General features: G+C 36.4%; 1 protein-coding gene across 1 annotated transcript; it reads left to right on the forward strand.

The window, feature by feature from the left end:
- The first annotated feature begins 6,478 nt into the window (after positions 1–6,478).
- Positions 6,479–12,349, forward strand: LOC129752025 (uncharacterized). The gene has a single exon (XM_055747815.1). The coding sequence runs from the start codon at positions 6,479–6,481 to the stop codon at positions 12,347–12,349; it is 5,871 nt and encodes a 1,956-aa protein (XP_055603790.1).
- The last annotated feature ends 371 nt before the right edge of the window (positions 12,350–12,720 follow it).

Genomic DNA, 12,720 nt, shown 5'->3' on the forward strand with positions numbered 1-12,720 from the left:
TACTCGCTTAATTTACTCAGTTACATTGCCTTTTATATGATGCAGCCGTCGCTTGATCTAAAACGACTCAGTTATCCCGAGTGACGACTACTCAGACGTCACGAAAATTGGCACTCAGCGAGTTAAAACGAACACAAACACATACCGGATCTCAATGAAACTTGATGTTTCCTCGAAGAGATTCCTTTTTCTAACTTTAAGCGTACATTTTTCGAGAATATGATGACTCGCATCTTACAAATGCTAAAACCACCAGTCCACTAAAAAGTGTACTATGTATGCCGTGACCGGGATTCGATGTCATGCCCGCTGGCTTAGAAGAATTGGAAGCTATCCTCTAGACCACGGGCTGCGGCTCGTTGCATGGAGTTCGTTGCATGGAGGCGACAACTGAGTAAAAGTTCATCAGTTTGCTAGTCACTCGACTTTGTTTGTGTTCGCCAACAAAAAATTGGAAAATAAAATGGTATTTGAACAGATTTATTTGTAATTTAAGGGTAATCACGTATATTTAACCCTATTACAAACAATCCTCCGGCTGTCCCATCCAGGTGCATTGGAAAACATCCGGGGGATTTATGTCCATTTTTGGGAATTGTTCGGGAAGCTTTAAGCTTTCTAGGAATTCCGTCAAGATTTGACTTATCCCGAATTCTTCATTGGGTTTATGGGCAAACCTGGATATACCAAGAAAATCCGGAATAATCATTTGAAAAATTTGACAAGTCCGCAATTGTATAAATTTTAAAAATAAATATTCGGCCGAATACTTAGCTCAACTATTCGGTGAGCCGTATATTCGCCCGGTCTATCGGTTTTTTGGCTATTCGGTACATCTCTGATAAAGATGGAATTGTCGATACAAGATCCAACAGTCGTCCAATGGAGCTCAACATATAGGCATCTTTGTATCTTCTTCGAAAAATTCATGATATTTACGGCTTATGTTCTTTTTTTCTTTGATATCTTATGTTTCTTTAATACTAACCACCTTTGAAAATGTGAAATTATAATATAAATGAATACATAATTATTGAAATTTTATCAATATTGTCGATGGAAAACATTTATTATGTAGTAAATTTTATAGAGAAATATTTTTATTGAAAATCTCGATTAATTTTCCAAGCAAATCTATTCCTTTTTTATCTTCATATTTTTATCACATTTTTTTTCTTTAAAAAAAGCGCTAGACTAAAAAATGGTTGTAAAACCAAAAAAAAAACCTGTTTGGCTCCTTCAAACTTAAACAAATGAGCCGTTTCAAATAAAGAATAATTAAAATATATATATATATATATATATATATATATATATATATATATATATATATATATATATATATATATATATATATATATATATATATATATATATATATATAAATATTAATAAAATCCTAATAAATATTCTATATATATATATATATATATATATATATATATATATAAATATATATATATATATATATATATATATATATATATATATATATATATATATATATATATATATATATATATATATATATATATATATATATATATATATATATATATATATATATATATATATATATATATATATATATATATATATATATATATATATATATATATATATATATATATATATATATATATATATATATATATATATATATATATATATATATATATATATATATATATATATATATATATATATATATATATATATATATATATATATATATATATATATATATATATATATATATATATATATATATATATATATATATATATATATATATATATATATATATATATATATATGATTATAAGTACTTGTAATTGGATTTTTTATTTTTTTATGAGAGGCGTAAAAATCTGAAGGAATACTCCGAATAAATATTGTGAACTTTTTAAATTTGCAGTTTGAGTTTAAACATTTAAATAAAATCTATATCTTAATTTACCTTTCTATTACGTTGAATTGAACATTTGTGAATCAGAACTCAAACAGAGCGTTCCAAAGCTCAATTCGTGACAACGTGCGTTAAAGTTGCGAGATGCTTAATTTTTCCATGTTGAATCTTGAATTCTGATTTTCAAATAATTAGGATCAACTAAAAACAATCTGGAAGTTAAAATGAAAATCTGATGAACAAACTAAACTTGTAGTCACAAAAAAAAGCTAAAATAATTTGATTCCCACAATTTTGTGACTTATGATTTGTTTTCTTCCTAAACGTAGTCCATTCATACTTTGAGTTAGTTTTTAGGTATATGGCATTTTGTTGGTGCTGATAAGTTTTTGATATTCTACGGCAAACGCAGCTTTGATAGGTCATGTTTGTCTAAATCAGTTAAGGTTTTGATTTACACTGAGTTTATTTCTGCAAATTCAATCTTGTTAAGCTAAGCTCAGGAATAACCAACTTTTTTGTTTGATTTGTTTTTTCCGTGCAATCGTGAAATCAATATGAGGCAAAGATTTGAATTGCACTGATAAGTATCCGAAAACGATCTTATTTAGTTATCACAACCCATATATATGTAATTAAAAATTAAAAAGAAAAAAATGCTTCACTTCATCCATCACCAAAATTTTTATATTTTAAATATCTCCTAATAAATATTCTTCGAAGTATGATAAAAGTATCTTTACTCTAAAGGGTTGTTTTTGAAAACAACTTAGTGTATCAGGAACAAGAAAAAAATGTTAGTTAGAAGTAAGAAAAAAAATTAAACACACTTCTATTTTACTATAAAACTTTTTATCACTGCCTCAAAGATAGAAATAGAAGTTTTCTTAAGAAAAATCTAGGAGCAAAGGGGGGTGTAGGATAACTCGATGATCGCACCATTCACCATCCTGATCTAAAACCTTTCCCCTACTAACACATCCATTTCCTTGGATATTTAAATATAGATTCGCAGACGTATAGACGGTTTCTATAGTTGGTGACATGGCCGTAGGAACGGGGAGGGTGGGTTTGGGGTTAAACCCCCCCTATTAGGGTTCATCAAAAACACGCGAAGTATTCTACTTTAAACTCAAAATTATAAATTTTTAATCAAATTTTGATGATGGAGAAATGTTAGTAAAAATCTTGACTCAAAACTGACTTCAAAACCTCGAAAACTAGTCCCAGGTTCAGAATTCAGCTACAGATTTTCAAAATTTTCTCACTTATGGATAGTAATTCATTTCTTAATGCTAAATTTTATTCTGGTACCATCAGAATAAAAATTATATTTGTTTTCAAATTTCGGATTAGGTGTCTTATGTTCGGTTCGAATCATCATAAAAAAATTCAAATAAAAAGCTGTGTTTCAAATCGTCGTTTAAATTTGGTTTTACATTTCCTACAAAACGGGGCTTGAGATATAGCTCAGTTGGCAAGTCTGTTGTCTTCTGAGCCGATGTCCGCGAGTTCGAACCCAAGAGTAAACATCGAACACAGTTGTACCGGATAGTTTTTCAATAACGATCCGCCAACTGCAGCGTTGATAAAGTCGCGAATGCCATAAAGATGGTAAAACGACTATAATCGAAACAAACAAACAAACATTTCCTACAAAATTTGATTCATGATTTTCGAAACTCATACGCATTTTTTTACATTTAATTAATATTTTCCGAATATGAAATAAAATTAGAGTTTTTTAAAATTTAGTTTTTTAAATCACATTCAAATTCTAAATTCATAAACTTTATTCTTATGCTCAAATTCAAACATAACAAAGCTTCAAAATAGCGGTATAGATTCATCATTCGAAATTTAATTTTTTTTTATTTAGATTTGCAAGTCGGAATACATTATTGAAATAAGGAATAATCATTGAAATCCAAAACATTCGAATTTGTATTATGAATTCATAATCAAGGGCTACAAAACTTATTTCAATTCTTGGCTCTTATTTCTAAAATCAGAAACCGTATGTACATTTCAGAAAACGTATTGAAATTCCGAAACAGATTGGCTCATATTTCTAAAATCAGAAACCGTTTTTATGTTCATTTCAGAAAACGTATTGAAATTTCGAAACAGAATGACAATTCAAATGTTTAATACAAGTTTAAAACTCAGATTCAGATTCAGCATGTAAATGAGTTCCACAATCGAAATCAAATGATCAAGATGACTATTTCGGTAAGGATTTAAGTTGCAAGAGATTGCAGGATGATAATTCTGATTGTTACTTCGATTTTAGAATTTAACTAAAGTCAGTCCGTTTGCACAATTCAACTGAAAATGACAAAGATTTAGTAAAATTATAGTTCATTTTGCAAAAAAAAAAATCTCGCACAAGAATTAATTGGTGATTAAGAAACATGTATCTTCTCTTCAAGAAATTTCTGGGAATTCCATATGTTTTGGCGTATTATTCAACATTATTAATATTGCAGTATTTTCAAAAACTTAATTTCAAACGAAAATATTTAAATTAAATCGAGTTTGGATAAATCCGATTTGTATTTCGAAATTAAAGTCTTTTACTTTTAGCTTTGAAAATTGGATTTATTTTTAGAATTTTCTTTCTTAATTGAAGGTTTTCTTTAAAAAAAATAAACTTATTGTAAATTCAAATTATTTAAGCAAAATTAAGCTGGCCAGATTCCCCTGTTTTACCCGGACGTTTCCGGATATTAAAAAAAAATAGGAAAAGGCTCAATCGCCCAAATTTTGTTTAAAAAAACAAATTTTCTCCGATTTTTTTCACATTTTATCGCAAAATAAAAAACAATTGAATAGCATCATTATAACTTTCAATTTGTAGCCTAAAAATGAAATTTTACAAGCTAGATTTATTAAAATGAACATAAACGATTTTTTGAGAGACTGAAATACGATTCAAAATTTGGTTGTGTTTTTCTGCGAAAAAAATTAGTCAAATTTTTTTCCTCGATTTTTGTCTAATTATTCCGAATTTTGACCGGATTAAGGTTTGAAAATTTGAAAATTGAATGTCCGAATTTTGCCAGGTTCTAAATAAAATATCCCGGATTTGCCCGGCCCGGATACGTGCTGCAGAACTTCTGGCAATCTTAATCTAAGTTCAGCAGATTGTGATGCAAACTTAAGATTTCAACCATCGATTAAAGAAAGTTTCCTATTTTGGTGCTAAAGGATTCTTTATACAAATCCTAATCATCATTTGAAAGATTTTAGGATGCATTTTGCAACAGTTTCTATTTAACACGAAAAACTAGTTTCTATTTAAGTAGAAAAACGAACTTAAAATGAATATTTAAATAGTAATTCAAAATAATAAGTACGTATTTTAATTTTTTTTAATTCATGCAATTTTGAGCAAAAATGTCATAGGAAAAAAAGGTCACCAAAGAATCAGTCAAGTTTGTCGGTTTAAGTACTTAGTTTTGGATCTTGGGTTTTGTAATTGCTAATTAAATTTTTGAGTAATTTTTGAGCAAATATTGTCTTACGTCATGAAATGAAAAACTATGTTAAATTTGAGAGAAATCTCAAAACATATTTGAGCGTGTTAAGAAAAAAGACTCTAAACGCAATCTGACGCGGCCCATAGTGGTCAGATGTCAAATCAAATTACTCATACACAGCAAGAGAGAGGAAATTGTTTAGAATAAGGAAAAATAAATAGGAAAAAGGGAAGAAAAGTTGTTGATGGAAAACCACCTGGTTATAAGTTGATTTCCGCGAATAGTTAGCACGAAATAATAGAAATTTAGTGGAGTTAGAGTAGAAGTGCTCGCGTTTATTAAAACTATACCATACAACTTGGGTATGTACTAATAATAAGTTGTAAATGCTAAAAAATCAAGCCAAGTACTGAAAGTACTTCTGCACTTTAGGTTGTCGATCATTGCCACGCTGCTGAGCTGATAGATTCGAAGGAATTGTCGGCTGCCTGTTGGTCCAAAGCTTATCCAGTTACACAGGTCCTTCAGCAGCTGTAAGTAAACGCCGTTAGTTGTACACCTGAAAAAGAAAAGTAATTATTAAATTTATAGATTGCTAGACACCATCAACAGAAAAGGAACTAACCTCAAATACGATCAATCGATCGAACAATTATATTTAGATACAATCGTTGGAAAGGTTGTTTCAAATCGCTGCGCATAATTGGCATAGATTATAAATCAAATCTCGTATGTAAGTTAAATTGAAACTAAACTGGGAAACAAATTCTTATTTAACATTGAAATTATCAATTAGGTCGATTATTAGGCGGCAAAGAAAGTTTCGACTAAACCACAGAATTATAAATAATCCACGGTCAGAAACACGATAGCGAATCGAAGAAGAGAGGTTCTACTAAAAAATTTGTGAGTATTTGATCGAAAATAACAAGTTTATACAAGTTTAGTTTACCTATTCTAATAAATTTACAGTTGAGCTGTCTATTATTGTACTGCTGCAAAAAGGTGGATTATCTCCAGGAAGATCCGAAAATCACCGCAATATTTCTCAAAAATTTTTATCGGATAAACGGATCGAACCTTCGAAATGGCATCGTGTGGAAAACAGGATTTTACATCAACCCCCTGCGAGTCGTGTGGCCAAATATCCACACAAAATGAAGGAATGGTTGGATGCAACGGTTGTGCAGGGTGGTTCCACTACCGTTGCGTTGGAGTCACGGACGAGGTCAAAAAACAGAAGAAGTGGTTCTGTCCGTCCGAAGCGTGCCAGCAGTTGTACGCCAAATATCAGAAGAAGCAAGAAGCCGGTCGCAAAGGTGCTACAAAGAAAACCGATGGCTCAGATAAGTCGAGCACGACATCTGAACAACGGACAAATCTCCTCAGCGATAATAAGGATGAAACAATTGTTACTCGGGACGAAAACCAACAGATTAGAAAAGAGAAACTCGACGTGGAAAGAAGGCAAGCGTTCGAAAAACAAGATTTGGAAATTGAGTCGTTGGCAAAGCAGTATGGAATCGAAACAGAAATACGTGAGAGGCAAATCAAATTGGAACAACAGATGTTTGAAAAGGCTTTAGAAGATAAGCGAATGCATTTACAAAAACTCAAAGCTATGCGCGAATCTTATCAATCTAAAATGGACGCTCTGGATAAAGAATTAGCAGAATTCAGCTTGGAATCCCAAACTGCGCTGCCAAAGGGTTCTCGTGGTAAAACTTCGACTCCTTTACGCCAACTTGATCAACAATGCTGGAAAGTACCTGGTGAGTCAATGAAGAGTAGAAACTACAATAAGAAAACTGCAGTATTAGATTCGGAAGCTGGCTCGACTGATAGTTCCTCGGGTGGCTCTCTCTCTGATTTCACCGATAGTTCATCGTCATGTTCGTCAACTAGTTCAAAGGCTGTTTCACAAGGGAATCGAACTAGACCTTCGAAAGCACAATTGACGGCACGCAATGGAATCAACCGAAGACTTCCGCCTTTCTCAGGAAAGCCGGAAGAATGGCCGCTTTTTGTGAGCAGCTACACATCCTCTACCGAGGCGTGCGGTTACAATAACATCGAAAACTTAGTTCGCCTTCAAGAAAGCCTAACAGGACCGGCCTTGGAAAATGTACGTGGACTCCTGTTGTATCCTAAATCTGTCCCCAAAGTCATAAAAAAATTACGCAAATTATACGGTCGTCCGGAAATCTTATTGCAACACTACATCGACAAAGTACGTAGATTGGAATCTCCAAAAGCAGAAAAGTTAACCACTTATATTCCGTTCGGAAATGCAGTAGAACAGCTCTGCAGTCACTTGGAGGCATCTGGTCTATATGCGCACTTGATAAACCCCACTTTGATTCAAGATCTTGTAAACAAATTACCGGCAATTAACAAACGGGAATGGGTGCGGTATAAAAGGAGAAAATCCACCGTGAATCTACGCACGTTTGCAAAATTCATTTCTAAAATTGTGTCTGAAATTTGCGAAACAAATGTGGACGTTGAATCTGTACTAGATTCTCAAAAACCAAGAATCAAGGAAAGAGTAGTTTTCACTCACAGCGTTGAAGAACGACAAACACTCACAGCACAAAAACCATGTAAAGCATGTGGGCGTACGGATCATCGTCTACGCTTCTGCGATGAATTCAAGAAAATGTCTGAGGAGCAGCGTTTTGACCTAGCGGAGAAGTGGAAACTGTGCCATATTTGCCTGAATGAGCATGGGCGACTGCCCTGCAGATTCCACCGAATAAAATGTGATGTTGCTGGATGTCGAGATCGTCACCATACACTCCTCCACCCTTCAACCTGCCCAACTGTATCTCTAAACACGCACTTCCCTGATTCCTCCAGTATTATGTTTCGCATGATACCTGTCAGTCTATACTTTGCTGATAAAATTGTGAGTACTCTTGCCTTTCTCGACGAAGGCGCATCAGTTACTTTGATCGAAAACTCATTGGCAGCAAAACTGAATCTAGTGGGTGAGTCGGATCCGTTAACCATCAAATGGACAGCAGACGTGTCGCGCACCGAAAAGGACTCCATCAGAGCGGACGTCGAAATATCGTCAGGAACTGACGATCAACGATGGCAGTTAAGGAACGTTCGAACGGTTTCGCAGCTCCTCCTCCCAATGCAAGTGCTAGATACTAAAGAACTTAAACAACAATATCCTTTCCTCGCAGAAGTACCAGTTCAATCTTACAAAGCCGAGCGACCCGGACTTTTAATCGGACTCAATAATTTGGAGACGATAGCGCCATTAGAAACGAAGGTGGGGAATATTGGTGAACCCATAGGCGTACGTTCGAAATTAGGTTGGTCAGTGTATGGTCCAGTTAAGGAGTCACCGTTTACCACCTCGAGTGGATATGTTGGGATTCATGTACAACCTACCAACCAAGAAATCTACGACCTGTTAAAATTCCAATACTCGGTGGAAGAAAACCTTAGTTCGGTTTCGCATGAATCAAAGGAGGAACAAAGAGCACGTCAAATCATGGAAGCAACCACCGTACGAATCGGTAACCGGTTCGAAACAGGTTTAATTTGGAGTACAGATAATCCTTGGTTCCCTGATAGTTATGGAATGGCATTGAGGCGAATGGAAGAACTAGAACGAAGACTGGCAAATAAACCACAATTGTACTCAAATGTTTGCACACAAATTAAGCAATACTTGCAGAAGGGATACGCGCACGTAGCGACAGCGGAGGAACTTTCGGTAGCCAACGCCAGCAAAACGTGGTACTTACCATTAAACGTAGTTTTAAATCGAAATAAGCCCAATAAAGTCCGTCTGGTTTGGGATGCGGCGGCAACCGTTAAAGGAATTTCGCTAAATTCTCAATTGATGAAGGGTCCTGATATGACGGTGTCTCTGCCGTCTGTCATCAGTCGCTTTCGGGAACGACGTTTAGCCTTTGGTGCAGATATTCGGGAGATGTACCATCAAATCCGAATTAGGGCAGAGGACAGACAGGTACAACGGTTTCTTTTCCGGGAAGATTGTTCAAAGCCACCGACGATCTATATCATGGATGTGGCCACGTTTGGGGCAACATGCTCCCCATGCTCTGCCCAGTATATCAAAAACCTGAATGCGCGTGAGTATGCAACGGAATATGCTGAAGCTGCTGCTGCGATAGTAGAAAACCACTACGTTGACGACTATTATGACAGCGTAGATACGCTGGACCAAGCGGTTGTATTAGCCACCCAAGTGCGAGATATTCATGCCAGAGGAGGATTCGAAATTCGAAACTGGGTTTCGAATTCTGAAGAAATGCTTTTGAAATTGGGAGAACCCAGTGAGGAACAGGCTATCAAATTCAACAAGTGTAAAGAAACCGATACTGAACGGGTGTTAGGGATCATTTGGAAACCCCACGATGACGTTTTCTGCTTTTCCACTGCGCATCGAGATGAAGTTCGACAGTATTTATATGGGAATTCACGACCGACAAAACGGATTGTCCTGAGTTGTGTTATGGGTTTCTTCGATCCGCTAGGGCTACTCTCTCCCTTCACAATTCTAGGCAAGATGTTAATTCAGGACTTGTGGCGGACTGGATGTGAGTGGGATGAAGCCATAGATGACAATTCCTTTGCCAAATGGAAAAAATGGACCGAAATAATGTCTCAAGTGGAAAGCCTTCGTATTGATCGATGTTACCTCGGAAATTTACATTCAAAAGAAATTGAATCGCTTGAAATGCATGTATTCACCGATGCCAGTGAGTATGCCTATGGGTGTGCCGTCTACTTCCGCGTAAAATGGGCCGATGGTGTGAAGGTTTCATTGGTGATGTCGAGCGCAAAAGTGGCCCCATTGAAACGAATATCGGTGCCGCGCTTGGAGCTCATGGCAGCAGTTCGCGGAGCAAAGTTAATGAAAACGGTTCAGCAAAATCATCGTCTGAAGGCTGGAAAATGTATCCTGTGGACGGACTCCCGAACCGTGCTCAGCTGGATTCGATCTGAAGCTCGTAACTATCAGCAGTTCGTGTCATTCCGTATCGCTGAAGTACAAGACCTTACGAATATATCAGACTGGCGATGGGTTCCCAGTAAGCAAAACATCGCAGATGTCCTCACTAAATGGGGAATGGGATCTCCGTTAGACATGGACGGTGCTTGGTATCGAGGACCCGCATTCTTGTATGAACCAGAAAGCTGTTGGCCAGAACAAATCAGCTCACCCAGGAACATCTCAGAAGAAATCAAACCATGTTTTTTACTCCATCATGAGGGTGGTCAACGGCTTTCCCTCATTCCCGTGACTAATATGTCATCTTGGAATCGAATCTTACGAGTAACCGCTACAGTTGTCAGGTATGTTGCCAATTTGAGAAGGAAACTAAACGGAGAACCCTTGCTCTGTGCTAAGTTGAAAGAATCGCAAGTACTGAAACTACAAGTCAAATCTAAAAAAATAAAGTGTCCTCTTCAAAGTGAAGAACTTCAAAGAGCTGAATCTATCTTATGGTTGCAAGCTCAAAGTGATGGTTTTCCTGATGAAATATACAGATTATCTAAATTTACGGAGAGTGGTCGCGACGAAGCGGAATGTCGTTTACCAACAAGCAGCAAACTATTTAAGCTGACACCTATCCTAGACGAAAAGGGAGTTCTGCGAGTCAGAGGCCGGATAGAAAAAGCTGAATACCTTCCATTTGACAAGCGTCACCCTATCATACTGCCCCGTGATCACATTTTAACTTTGCGAATTATTCAGCATTATCACGAACTGTTCGGACACGCCAACCGCGAAACGGTGTTCAACGAAGTTCAACAAAAATTTTACATCATAGGATTGCGCGGCGTGATTCGAATGGTCGCCAGAAACTGTGTTTGGTGCAAAGTTCACCGTTGTATTCCACGAGTTCCGATGATGGCACCGCTACCAATACAACGCATAACTCCTCAACTAGGACCGTTTCAAGCCGTAGGTGTTGATTACTTAGGCCCGCTTGAAGTAACAGTGGGTAGGCGCAAGGAGAAAAGATGGGTTGCTGTTTTCACATGTTTATCTATAAGAGCGATACACCTAGAAGTAGTTTACACTTTATCTACACCATCGTGTCTTATGGCGATACGCAGATTCGTATGCAAACAAGGAGCACCAACAGACATTTTCTCCGACAATGGCACGAACTTTACGGGAGCCTGGAATGAAATGCAGAAACAGATTCACTACGAATGCGCAGAAGCTATGACCACTCCTCGAACGAAGTGGCATTTTAACCCTCCAGGAACCCCTCACATGGGTGGCATCTGGGAAAGGATGGTGCGCTCAGTGAAGGAGGCAATGAAAGCATTAGATGATGGAAGGAAACTAACAGATGAGATTCTCTGGACTACTCTATCCGAAGTCCAAGATATGATAAATTTAAGACCACTGACATACAAATCCCAGGAAGTCATGGAGGACGAATCGTTAACCCCAAACCATTTCCTGAGGACCGTTAAAGCGGAAGAATTTCAACCCAAGTCTGAGACGGAACTAGCTGATGCGTTAAGAAACATTTTTCAGAGATCACAGTTTTTAGCTGATAGAGCTTGGGAACGTTGGTTGACAGAATACCTACCATCAATTAATCGGCGTACGAAATGGTTCCAAGAACAACGGAAAATTAAGAAAGACGATCTGGTATTTGTAGTGAATGGAAAGGACCGGAAACAGTGGATTCGAGGAATTGTCGACGAAGTCATCGAAGGACAGGATGGGAAAATTCGACAAGCTTTGATCAGAACTGCCAAAGGAGTAAACCGACGAAGTGTAGTTAACCTTGCGGTATTGGAACTAGGTGTTGAAGAACAGGGTAAAACCGGAAAATCAAGAGATTTACCGGAGTTACGTGTGGGGGGTGTTGACGCGGCCCATAGTGGTCAGATGTCAAATCAAATTACTCATACACAGCAAGAGAGAGGAAATTGTTTAGAATAAGGAAAAATAAATAGGAAAAAGGGAAGAAAAGTTGTTGATGGAAAACCACCTGGTTATAAGTTGATTTCCGCGAATAGTTAGCACGAAATAATAGAAATTTAGTGGAGTTAGAGTAGAAGTGCTCGCGTTTATTAAAACTATACCATACAACTTGGGTATGTACTAATAATAAGTTGTAAATGCTAAAAAATCAAGCCAAGTACTGAAAGTACTTCTGCACTTTAGGTTGTCGATCATTGCCACGCTGCTGAGCTGATAGATTCGAAGGAATTGTCGGCTGCCTGTTGGTCCAAAGCTTATCCAGTTACACAGGTCCTTCAGCAGCTGTAAGTAAACGCCGTTAGTTGTACACCTGAAAAAGAAAAGTAATT

The sequence above is a fragment of the Uranotaenia lowii genome, chromosome 3, assembly GCF_029784155.1.
Source record: "Uranotaenia lowii strain MFRU-FL chromosome 3, ASM2978415v1, whole genome shotgun sequence".
NCBI lineage: Eukaryota > Metazoa > Arthropoda > Insecta > Diptera > Culicidae > Uranotaenia > Uranotaenia lowii.

Coding starts and splice junctions, on each gene's coding strand:
- LOC129752025 (XM_055747815.1), top strand. CDS start 6,479: ATGGCATCGTGTGGAAAACAGGATTTTACATCAACCCCCTGCGAGTCG.